The 12,780-nt window shown below is 45.9% G+C and overlaps 2 protein-coding genes across 3 annotated transcripts in view; one reads left to right on the top strand and one right to left on the bottom strand.

The window, feature by feature from the left end:
* The window catches only part of abl1 (c-abl oncogene 1, non-receptor tyrosine kinase), a 158,968-nt gene extending 153,927 nt beyond the window's left edge, over nucleotides 1-5,041 (top strand). For both annotated transcript variants that reach the window (XM_084325433.1, XM_084325434.1), the window contains exon 11: nucleotides 1,394-5,041. In XM_084325433.1, the coding sequence (XP_084181559.1) occupies nucleotides 1,394-3,087 (1,694 nt within the window). In that variant the 3' untranslated portion in view covers nucleotides 3,088-5,041. The remainder of the gene's footprint in view (nucleotides 1-1,393) is intronic.
* Nucleotides 5,042-5,190: 149 nt separating this feature from the next.
* The window catches only part of rab14l (RAB14, member RAS oncogene family, like), a 47,774-nt gene continuing 40,184 nt past the window's right edge, over nucleotides 5,191-12,780 (bottom strand). Inside the window, exons 4-8 of the mRNA XM_084325300.1 lie at nucleotides 11,932-12,109; nucleotides 9,533-9,599; nucleotides 8,288-8,375; nucleotides 7,904-7,934; nucleotides 5,191-7,774 (exon numbers count right to left, since the gene is read on the bottom strand). Coding sequence (XP_084181426.1) covers nucleotides 7,597-7,774; nucleotides 7,904-7,934; nucleotides 8,288-8,375; nucleotides 9,533-9,599; nucleotides 11,932-12,109 — 542 coding nt within the window. The 3' untranslated portion in view covers nucleotides 5,191-7,596. The remainder of the gene's footprint in view (nucleotides 7,775-7,903; nucleotides 7,935-8,287; nucleotides 8,376-9,532; nucleotides 9,600-11,931; nucleotides 12,110-12,780) is intronic.

The following is a 12,780-nucleotide window of genomic DNA, read 5'->3' on the forward strand; positions in this document are numbered from 1 at the left end:
TACTCTACTCGACCCTACTCTACTCTACTCGCTTTAGGTACCTGGTACTTCGTTCCTTTTCCACTGCAGGTAGTACTCCGCTTGTCTCCGTGTGGGGAGGCGGGGCCGCTGGCGTACAGCATGAGAGCTCTGTGAGCATAGCTATGTCCGTGAGGGTTTGGAGCAAGCCAGAGTACACAGTTTTCAATCAATCAATCAATAACAACATTAACCAGACTCTCGGTGTGTCTATTCTGCTAACGTTAACGTTACCTCTCGTGTCTATTCTACTAGCGTTAATGTTACCTATTGTGTCTATTCTACTAACATTAACGTTACCTCTCGTGTCTATTCTACTAGCGTTAATGTTACCTATTGTGTCTATTCTACTAGCGTTAACGTTACCGCTCATGTCTATTCTACTAACGTTAGCATTAGGTAATAACCGGTTTAAAATGGATTATGATTACCTCACGTTGTGTCTATTCTACTAGCATTAACGTTACTAGTACAAACAATCAATAGCGAGTTATATTGATCTGTGCACGCTATGTACGCTAGCCGCAATGCTAACGGTAAAACGCAATCACATAAGCTAACAAATCAGCGATCTTTTTGTGAGAGTAAACTCTCCGCTCGGTGGTAAATTGTGTTGATGTTGGTTTTGTTTCATCAATAAATGAGGCAGAATACACAGTGAATGTATCCTTTTTTGTTTATTGCACTTGTTCCTGCTGCAAACAAATTATGGATCCTACACGAGGCATTAAAGATGGCAGGTTTCTGTTTTTGTGCAGACGCTCTAACGTGTGACGCTTCTCTCTTCTGACCAATCAGTGGTCTGCAGTGTTTCACGTCACTTTTTTGGTACCACTTCTACCCGCTTGGAACCTCGAGAAAGCCGGTACTAAAAAAGTACCGGGTACCAGGTACCAAATGCACATTTTGGCAATGGAAAACCGAAAAGGCAGAGCAGAGTAGAGTAGAGTAGAGTAGAGTCAAGTAGATACCATGCAGTGGAAAAGGGGCATTAGACTGTACCTAGGTTGTACTTTAAATTGTATATTGTACTGTATATTGTATATTCCTCTTTACTTACTTTTTTTACTTACTTTCTTACTTACTTTTTTTTTTACTGTATGAAGCACACTCTCAGGGGCTCATACAGAACCAAGCATTTCACCGTAAAGTATGTGTATTTTATTGTGATAATTAATAAACAAACTTGGAACTACACTCATCTCTGCCTTGATGCCAGAAAGCATACGCTGATGCAAATATCAATAAATTCAGCGGAGTCATTACTGCCATGTTTACACTTCATGCAATTGATACGTTGACCATGTTCCTGTAATTGTGAGTTGTTTCCAGACTCCAGTATGATTACTTGTCTGTTTTCTGTGCCTCTCCTCAGACCCAGTGGAGCCAGAGGTCGCGGTCTCGTCTCCCATGCTCCCCAGGAAAGAGCGCCCCCTCCTGGACAGCAACCTTAATAATGAGGATGACCGCTTGCTGCCTAAAGACAAGGACAAGACCCGCAGTGGCTTCCTCAGCCTCATCAAGAAGAAGAAGAAGAACGCCCCTGCCCCTCCCAAACGCAGCTCCTCCTTCAGAGAGATGGACGGCCACCCGGAGAGGAGGGGCTTGACCCCTGACCCCCGAGATATGGACAGCTTCAACAACGGTGCCTCCATGACCTTTAATGACACCACACATGGCATTGAGTCCTCCAAGTTCCTGGGAGCCAACAACAATGGGGCGGGTGGTATCACCAACGGGGCACCCACCTACCCGGGGCCGCTCTTCCCCAAGAAGAAGGGTGCCCCTGCGGTGCCCGGGCCTGGGGGTAAGACCGCCACCACGCCGCCCAGTGAGGAGGAGCTGGTGTCCAACTCGAAGCGCTTCCTGCGCTCCTCCTCCGCCTCCAGCATGCCACCCGGCTCGGATCGCAGCGAGTGGAGGTCCGTCACTCTGCCCCGGGACCTGGGCCAGCGCACCTTTGACTCTGGCACCTTCGGGGGCAAGCCGGCGCTGCCTCGCAAGAGGGCCAGCGAGCAGAAAGGGGAGAACGCCCCCAGAATGGGCACCCTGACACCCCCGCCACGTCTGCCCAAGAAGACCGAGGATGCAGGAGACGAGGTCTTTAAAGATACTGAGCCCAGTTCAGGTTCCAGCCCACAGGCCTCGACACCTCGGCCGGTCAGGAGGCCAGGGGCCATGGGGCTAGAGAACTCCAGGACCAGTGCACTCCATGCAGAGCTCCTCAAGCCCAACGTCTTCCCTGCTCTGGGGGCGGCTGGGGACGAGTGCAGGGCCCGCCGAAACAGACACAACACAGACTCCTCATCCACCAGGGAGAGAGGAAAGTTCCAGAAGCCCAAGCCCGCCCCTCCTCCGCCTCCACCCTCCAGCGCCAAGTCAGGCAAGATCTCCCGCAGCCCCACTCACGAGCTTCCATCCCCCTCATCCACCACCTCAGACGCCAAAGTCAAGGGCTTCCCCTCTCACTCGGAGCCCCACCACTCTGCCACACCCGGCGAGCAAGCCCGCTCGCCCCTCAGCGAGGGCTCCAAGAAGCTGCCCCTCGGCTCTAAACCTCAACCGTTAAAGACCTCCGCCTCCTCCACCTCAGTCTCCACCTCCACCTCCAGCCAGAGCCTGGGAGGCTTCTCCTCCTCCCTCAGCTCCCCGGGCGACCAGGCCTCCCCGACCGCCTTCATCCCACTCATGAACACCAGACGCTCCCTACGCAAGACCGTGCCGCGCCAGCCTGCCGAGCGCACGCCCAACTCCGCCGTGACGAGGGAGATGGTGCTGGAGGGCACGGAGCAGCTGCGCACCGCCATCGGACGCAACTCGGAGCAGACTGGAAGCCACAGCGCCGTGCTGGAGGCCGGCAAGAACCTGTCCAAGTACTGCGTCAGCTACGTGGAGTCCATCCAGCAGATGAGGAACAAGTTTGCCTTCCGTGAGGCAATCAACAAGCTGGAGAGCAGCCTACGCCAGCTGCAGATCTGCCCCACTGCCACCGGGGGCGCCAGCGCACAGCAGGAATTCAGCAAGCTGCTCTCCTCTGTCAAAGAGATCAGCGACATCGTTCAGAGGTAGCGCCACAGTTGCTATATCCCCTACCAGGAGAGGAAACTTGAACTGAAAAACACAGCAACGCTAGCGCCCTTTCCTCTGGCGAACCGCATGGACCGTCATGTTCATCGTTGATGCAGGTCCATGCCGAACTTACGTTGGAGTGGAGGGGTAGAGCATGCTAAGGGGTGCTGCAGCAGTGTAGGATGCACACTTTGGGGTACACTTCAAAACACTTAAGCCTGTGGTTACTGTGCACGGAATCAAAGACGTTTTCAGTTTGTATTATTGAGAAGCCGTAACTATGAATGAACGTAATGTCTTTTTGGCCTTACTGAGGCCCCGGCCCGATTCTGCATCAAACATGACTTTTCACCAATCATTATTTTGAAACGATCATGTCTTATGTTTGTTTAAAATCCTTTTCTCTATGACAACACTAGTAGATAAAACGCTGTCACGTTTGTTTCCATTACCGTCGGTGTGTTACATTTGGCAGTGCTGCCAATGACAACAACAACCCTGAGCCTCACTATGTTCGAGGAACCTTCTGGCTCTGTTGGGACTCGAACCATCCAAAGCTTAACACTGCACTCACTCATGATCTCGTAGCTTTGCCTCTTTCACCTGGGGAGCGTCTGGAATCGCACAACGTGTAAAAAGTGCCTGATGGTCAACGGACCCATTTCCCCCCTGGGTTTGTGATACGCTCATCTCTCAACATTGCCTCATCGCTCCTCCTGCAGCCTGTGTGGTGTGAATGGTGAAGATGTATGCCTGTGTGTAAGTATTTAGTCTGAATGAATGCTTAATGCAATGTTGGCCACCGTGTGCCATAAAGGAGTGATGCAAAGCAAACTGGGAGGAATGAACACCGTGGCTCCAGATTTTCGCTTCTCTGCACAAGTCGGGGGGGGGGGGGGGGGGGGGGGAATGTGTGCCTTAACACTTATCAGTAGAGCCACACTTCAGAGAAACTGTAAAAGTGCATAGATTTGGCCTTCCTTGGACTGTGGTTGGGGATAGCCGTGTTAGTGAGTCTTTATTCGACCGAAATGTCTGATCTTAATAACAGAACACTACTGTCTCTGTGAGGACCAAGGTGAAGGACCAGGATCTGGAAGGAGGACCACGGTGAAGGACCAGGATCTCAATGTTTTTTTTACATCTTGTCCTCTTGACCGAAAGCTCCCACCTTTTTTTTTAATGACATTCTCCACACCACTCACAAACCTCACTAAAGCCATCAGTAGCAGCTTGGTCTTATTACACTTTTAGTTCCGTCTTAGACAGAACTGGGACTGGAGGAATGTCCCCTTGCCTAAAACTATTTGTTTTGGTTTTAGTCGTCGTGTCACACGGTCTAAGTGTTGTTTCTGAGCCCCCTCCCCCAACAAAAATATATTTGGGGATGAGAGGGGGGCAGTGGACTTAGATGACAGGTAATTATGCATGCATGGACTCCTATCTTTAGAGATGTCACTGTGCAGTGAGAAGCATTACGAAAAACATTAAATTTCACTGTCTCGTCAAACGTTCCTTGGGCTCGTTTCTGCATCGTGTAGGACCGATCTAGTTTTCAGTATTAGCATACCCCCCCACACACTCTTCATGTGCCCTGTCTGACTGCATTGTCTGAGGACACAGTATCAACCACAAGCTGCCATGACTTCAACACGGTACTGTCAAACGTTGGCTCGTTCTTTAATCTTTGTTCTCTCGCTCCTCTTCACCAATCATGCCACTACTTGTCTTTGACTCTTGTATCCGAGCCTCCTCACCGTTTGTTTTGTAGACTCGTTTTCCTCTGTAAATACGCAGTTCCTTTCCCTGTAACATTGGTGCAAATTTTGTTGCATTAAAAATACAAAGCAATTGTGCTACTTGAAACAAATCTTGTTTTGAGTCTTGGGTGTTTTCGTTTTCTTTCTCCTGTATATTCTTATCTGCCATATGCACATTTAAAGGCCACCTGGATGTCTCTCTGGGTCGTTTACCCTAAACACTTCAAAAAACATCTTTTACATTGACTTACTTCTTAACTCTACCAGTAGGTTTATCGATTCTAGTGTGAAACCTCAAGTACATGATGCTGCATGACAAAAGAACGACAAACAATACCACAGGTTATGTATAATGTATTTTTTTCCTGTCTAGAGCATTTTGTCATTTATTAAAATCAAAATGTCAACATTTTAAAATCATATTATACACGCAAGAACGCATTTAAATGTTAGCACAGCTCCTTCAAAATTTATACATATGTACTTTTTTTTTCCTTTCTTTTAACTTGTGGACAGACAAAAGCAGAAAGTGGTCACTCAAGACAGCAAAGAGGCAGGACACGGCAAAAGGAGGACCCATCTCTAGCCCCTCCCACCAACTGACAAACCAATCTCTACTCCCCCAAAATTAAGACTGCAATGCCGGTCTCCTCCCCTGTGGGGGAGCTGTGACATGATGGTGGATAACAAATACATGAAAAAAAAAAAAAAAAAAAAGCCACATTCTCCACTCCACCTAGAGGGATCGACAAAGCTTGCAAGACAAAAGTACTAGTTTGCACCACAAACCACTCCCTTCCCCCTGCCTCTACCTGAAGAAGACTAAGGAGAAACATGTGTGACAGAATAGAAAGAAAATCACCAGGTTGCACTAATGTACAGAGGAGGGGGGCGGTGTCTGTCCATTACATATTTACTCATAGAAACTATGTTACAGAATTTTCCCAAGCATGAATTACAGGCAACCCACAAGCACATCAACTGTACAGGTTTTCTAAGGGAGCCAGCAGAAGTCTATCCTGCAAGTAGCGTAGTCATCAACAGTTAAAGAAGCAATATTTACAGCTGCCCAATCGGGGGAGATCACTCGTTATGGTACAGGAAAAAAACAAAATTTAGCTTGGAGAAGGGAATCTGGTTAACAAAACCGTCCCTTTTTTCTCTTCAAGGGGGGGGTGAGTGTTTGTGTGGTGCATGCTGCTTGGTATTATACTATACATCTATGGGGACAGAGGACAGACGAGCCTAATAAAATCTGCCCCCATCAAGGGGTGAAGTTAACCCTGAGAACGCTGATCTCAGTGATTGATTTATTTTAAACGGTCAAGACGTGGGCATAGCAGTATGAGCTCATACTGGATCAGCATTCGTGCGGGCGTCTTCACCCCGCGGTGAGGCACCTTCCTCATGTGTTACATAGTTCCATTTGTGTGCGTTGACAAAAAGTACAAGTGTTGTAAAAGGGTTGGTTTATTTGACAGGGGGGTGAGTCCCACAGCAGTATGTAGATCAAGCGCAGCCCCCCCCCCAAACAATAAACAAACAAAAGATTAAACAGTAATAGTAATAATATTAACATTAATCATAACAATAAGGCAACAAACAACAAAGAAAAATGCTGGTAAGGACAGACAAATTGTATGATTGGGGAGTGGTGGCTCTGGGAGGGGGGTAGTTGGTGCAATTATGAAACTGATCTAGAGGACTCCTTCCATTTAAGGAAAAATCAAAACAGGAGCAAACATTTTTTTCTTTTTAAAGTGTCATTTTAACTTTAGAATTCCTGCCCAAACCTCTAACCGCATTCGTACACACACACACACACATCTACTCCATCTGGAAAAAACCCAACACTCTTTCCTGCGACATTAAAGTGGAAAAGAGACCCCTCAACAGGAATTTCTGGTCTCTCTCTCTCTGGGCTCTTGTCTCTCCTGACAACATGTGGTTGTTACTCCGGAAGCAGCAACTCGTGTTTCTACGGAGCGGCAAAAAAAGCTCTCATGTCAGGACTCAGACTCTCACACACACACACACATCGTTGCCTTCACTACACCAATCCCTGGACTGGAACAGAGCGGAGCCGTCCGCGAGGGAGAGCAGTAATAATCACACTCCTTTCCTCTTCAGTTAAATTAAAAGCATGCTAGCTCCATGAACCATGCAGGAGTGACAGTGGGAATGGTAGGGGAAGGGTGGGGCAGTGGGGGCTGAGAAATCAAGATAAGTTGTACTGGTGATGATGTAGTAGTATAGAGCTATAAAACCAAACAGTTAAAAAAAACGGCATTTCTTCTGGGTTTATTGTTATGAACATTTACACCCGTCTAATGTGTCTTCTGGTGATGACTGGTGGTGGAGGATGTCTGGGATCCCGCGAAGGACAAACTAGACCGACAGACGAAGGAGGAGAGGGGGGGGGGGGGGGCGTGAATGATGGAAAATGCGCAGAGAGGACATGAGGGAGGGAGTGCGGGAGGAGTGATAGATTAATAGAGGGAGGGGGAGAGGATGAGGGAAGGGATGTAGTCCACACAGCCCAGCCCTGGTTGGCATCCATCCATCCCTCACTCACTCCTTCCGTCTATGGCCCCACGCTCATGCAGACCCCCCTTTGGTGCAGTAGGGGGGGTGGTTGGGTGGACCGCATGGAAACAAGGAAGATGGATAGAGGAGGGTGGTGGAAGTGCAGAGGGTTGGAAGGAGAGGGAGGGAGAGAGGGGGGGGGGTGATGGGGGTTGCTCTGTCATTAGCAGCCACAGCCTTCCCTCTGAGGCTGTGGTTCGCTGGTTAGCCGGCCACCCTGGGGGGCTGAGGGCTTGTGCTGGACCCCCGACTCAGCCGCGTTCAGGTCCAGGCTTCCGTCCTGGATGTTCTGGTAGATCTTCTTAGCGGCCTCCAGGAAGGCATCCTCCACGTTCTCGCCCCTGGACACACACACACGAAGAGAAACCAGACGAACAAAACCAGGTTAGAAGAACTACTATGAGCTTCACCAGGAATTCAAGTACGTTTCCATTCTGCAGTGAAATTACCCCGACGACAAGCCAACTTACGTTTTTGCACTGGCTTCCAGGAATAGCAGACCTGTAAGGACAGGATGCAGACACAAGATGAAGTCAAACACTAGAACACCAAATCTAGAACACTAAATGCTTTCATTTTAGGTGAAAGCTGTGTTGGTTGAGGGCAGTGGGTTGGATGGAGGGGGTTTTGGATTCTGCCTTACGTATAATATTTGCAAGGATGTATACATGTTTCTTTTTCATGTCATGGAGCTGCTGCCATGTGTAGCAGCTCATGTGGATCTTCATAATCAAATCACTCCCAAGTTAATTTGCACTGGATTTCGATTCATATTTTGTCCCAAGTCTTATTCTTCTATCTAATATGAACAAGTGTTCTAACTAGGGAGGGGCATTCTCTCTCTTCTCCCTCACCGTTTTCCTCTGCAAACTGCTTAGCCTCCTCGTATGTGACATCCCTCTGGGCTTCCAGGTCGGCTTTGTTCCCTATGAGTATGATCACCTGAGGGGAGGGGAGGGAGAGAGAGAGAGACAGAGAGCGAGAGAAAGACAGGTTAAGAGTTAATCCTCTCTCTCTCTCTCACTGAGTGTAATTCACCCTCCAGGCCTCAGACTCACAGCCAGTGAAGTACCGGTAGATGCAGGATAATAATCAGACTTGGGCTGGACTGAGCGGAAAGCTCCTGATACCATATCGTTATGTGACAAGTATTGCCATCCTTGAATAAAATAGCACAAAATAAAATAAAATCGTCACAACGCTACACTGCATCGATATATCAACCTGCCGCTAAACAAGACAGTGGAAAAATAAATGTAAACATTTAAAAACGCATATCATAACTGCTCTCACATTCTCTTGCCGTCAGTGAGAAATTCTATTGAGCAACAGACCACATAAATGATGTCAGTGCAGCAAACAGCCCGTTAGTTTCCCTCAACAGATTAAGCTGAGTCATACACAGAAACACACACAGGTCACAAAAACAGCCTCATATAATTTGTTTCCCCTTATTCTGTTTACAACAGGAAATTAGGGGCCAGTAACGTTGTGACGTGAATGACTTTGAGGAACGGTGGCCCGGAAACAACACAGCTCCACGGAGGATCTGCAAATGAGAGCTGTGTGATTTAAGAGCTAATCATATTTACCAATGCAATCCAATTTAAGGAATGGACCGGGGGGAGGGGGGCTTCAAATAAACTCAGGGCAGAGTCAGGGACCAGGCAGGAGACATGAGGGACAACAGATGACAAGTGACAGACTTGAAAAGAAAGAGGACTGATGAAGAGCCAGGAGAAGAAAAAGAAAGACATGCACAGTAAAAATAAATACAAAATATTTATATGTTTTTAAAAGTGACAGGGAGAGAGAGAAGTGATAGAGGATGAGATTGAGGTGGTGGAGGTGGGGTTAAAAACACAGTAACAGTGACAAACAGGATGGAATAACAGCGGTTTGAAAGGTATATACTGATATACTCAATATTACAATTAATATACTATGTATTGATTATACTCATAGTATTGAGATTGGTATATACTGATAACTCATAATATTGGTATATACTGATTATACTCACAGTATTGGGATTGGTATACTATATACAGATTATACTCCCAGTATTGGGATTGGTATATAGTACTGATTATACTCACAGTATTGGGATTGGTGAGATTTCTGGCGTCTGTCAACCAGCTACTGAGGTGGTTGTATGTGCTTCTCCTGTGCAACACACACACAGAAGAGAGAAAAACAGGGGTTACCATGACGACTGGCGAGGAACAAAACAGAGGAAGGATCAAAAGGGGCGCCGTGGCCTGAGAGGGGGGCAGCGCGCACGTCGTCACTGGGAGGACAGTAACCCACACAGTGAGGACAGACGATGCTCTTGTGCCGTCTCTGGCAGACTCACCACCATGCACCCGTCTTTATTAGGACATCCCATTTCTGGCTCAACGGTCCTGCTATTCTCTATATATATTATCAACATTCAATAAATCGTATTTTGTATGCAATAAATGTGGGTTGTACCGAATCGTGAACCCCATATCGTGTATCGAATCATAACATGAGACAAGCATCCCTAATACTACTGTCCTTTGTCTTTCAACCCAGAAGCTCTCCATCCGCATTCAAACAATACTAAGATGAAGCCATCTAAGAAACTCAGTGAGGTCAGTGTACAGGGCACTGAGAGGCTGTGCTAAAACGTCTGCCCACTGCCATTTGATTATTCATGAAATGTCAATAATAAGCAAGTGATTTACTATGGTATGGAGTAGTCATATCCATATTCAAAACACACTTCAATGACTGCCTGTGCTCTGACAGACAGACTGAGGGCATGATAAGCAGTATGGACTTATTTAGACTGCAGGCTTTGGTACAGACATCAATGTATATTAGTGACAACACAATTTATTTATTATATTATCACAAGCTTATCACAAGGAATGGAGGCAGTAGCAGAGCTCCGTCAAAAGTGAAGAAATACAACTTCCAACAACTCCAAAACCAATGCACAGAAATGAAACCGATATCAGTATTCTCGTCTGACTATGGGGGAAGATGGCAAGTAAGTGCATTTCCAAAAATGTTGGAGTATTTCTTTAATGAAACCAGAAAGTGTGACCAAACTAGGCCTAAGCACATACACACGGACACTGTTAGAGTCAAAGTAATGTTTCTGTGAGGCTGCAGGCTTCAATAGCAGCTATGGGCGTGGAATGGACAGACATTCCACATGTGCAGCCGTGTTTATTTAACAGACCACTGATACCATCTCAGAGTTTGGGCAAGAGGGAGGGAGGGAGGCAGGCCACAGGAAACACTGGCCATGGTTGTTAAAGCCACAATCCGGGACTGTAACCATAATATGGATGTGTGACATTATGTTCACAAACACTGTGGTAAACAAGGTCCTTGGAACTTTCTTAACCTGCGGTAAAATCACAATAAAGATGTTTAACTCCAATGTTTATTAAGATTACCAAAGTCAACAACTCTTACAGACTCAGAAATACAACAAATACCTACGTATTATGTAGGTTCATGTTGTATTACGGATTGGGCCTTTAAGGGACACAATATGTGGGTAGATTGAACGGTGGCTTATCAGATGCCGTTTCCTCCGCTTCTCTCTCTACTATATGCATCTATGAATTGTACTAAACACACTCTGTGGAGGAAAGCCTGCGGCCAGACTGAGATGAAAAGATTAACTGTGTGTGTGTGTACTGTACTTCATATGAATGAACCATATGGTAACATCATCATCCACCACAACAGCCTTGATGTTGAGTTGTGACCCTGTACATGCAAGTGTATTAGAGCTGCACAATTAATATACAAAATCACAATAGTACCTGGTGAAATATACAAATCACAATATTACCTGGTGAAATATACAAATTACAACATCAAGAGCTGAGCTCTTAGGACACGGAACACGCCATTCAGTTTTATGTCCAATCACCACATATCCTCCTCACAAATGTCCCTTTAAATATATTGTGGTGCCACAGAAAAAATTTATTTTTGAATATTTAAATTGAAATTATGATACAAATAAATACCATTCGCTGTGATATTGTGAATCATATCACAATTGCAATATCTGTAATAATAATCACAATATTATACTTTATATCATAAATATATATCAAGTTTTCAAGTCTCTTTATTAGTTGTCATACAGAAATACAGAACACTTTTGCATGAAATGCTTCTTTCTGTTTTGCTCCTGAGTGTGCTAGATAAAATAACAAGATAGTATAAAATAATATAATATAAGTATAAAATAGAAAGTCAAGTACGTAAACAAGTGTAAACAAAACAAAAATGTTCAATATACATATATACAATATATGTACAGTCTATACAATGCAGACAAACGTAAAATATACACTTTGACTGCCGTTTTTGATCTATTTGTGACATGAAATAAACTTGGCCCGGTACCGGGCAATCGGGCTTAAGAGTCCTCAAAAGCATATTGAACCTCGGTCAGTAATCAAATGCTCTATATATGTAATAATGATGTGTGGATGTGTACCTGGTGATGTCGTAGACCATGAGTGCCCCTGCGGCTCCGCGGTAGTAGGAGCGGGTGACGGCCCTGAAGCGCTCCTGGCCCGCCGTGTCCCAGATCTGCAGCTTGATCTTCTGGCCACTCACCTCGATTATCCTCGTGCCGAACTCCACACCGATCGTGTGGGGACAGTCTGCCATGACTGGGGAGGGAGGGAGGAAGACGTTACGGAATGCGTTTAGACGACTTGAGAAGAAACACTACATCCTCTCCATTGTACTGAGCATGTGATGAATGTCTGCTGGAGACAGAGAGGGAGGGAGAATGATAGTGAGAGATCTTGAGGGAGAATGTGATAGTGAGAGATCTTGAGGGAGAATGTGATAATGAGAGATCTTGAGGGAGAATGTGATAGTGAGAGATCTTGAGGGAGAATGTGATAATGAGAGATCTTGAGGGAGAATGTGATAATGAGATCTTGAGGGAGAATGTGATAATGAAAGAGATCTTGAGGGAGAATGTGATAATGAGAAAGATCTTGAGGGAGAATGTGAGAGTGAGAGAGATCTTGAGGGAGAATGTGATAATGAGAGATCTTGAGGGAGAATGTGATAATGAGATCTTGAGGGAGAATGTGATAATGAGAGATCTTGAGGGAGAATGTGATAATGAGAGATCTTGAGGGAGAATGTGATGATGAGAGATCTTGAGGGAGAATGTGATAATGAGAGATCTTGTACAAAGTGCTGCGTTTCCATATGATACACGTATAAGTTTTGTTACTAGTTGGTTGGTTCCAGCTAACTAGACAGTGCTGGAGACGCCCAGGACTTTCATTATCTGAACAAGCTTCACACATCCCTTTATTTTACT

This window comes from Notolepis coatsorum (assembly GCF_963971535.1).
Source record: "Notolepis coatsorum genome assembly, chromosome: 11".
NCBI lineage: Eukaryota > Metazoa > Chordata > Actinopteri > Aulopiformes > Paralepididae > Notolepis > Notolepis coatsorum.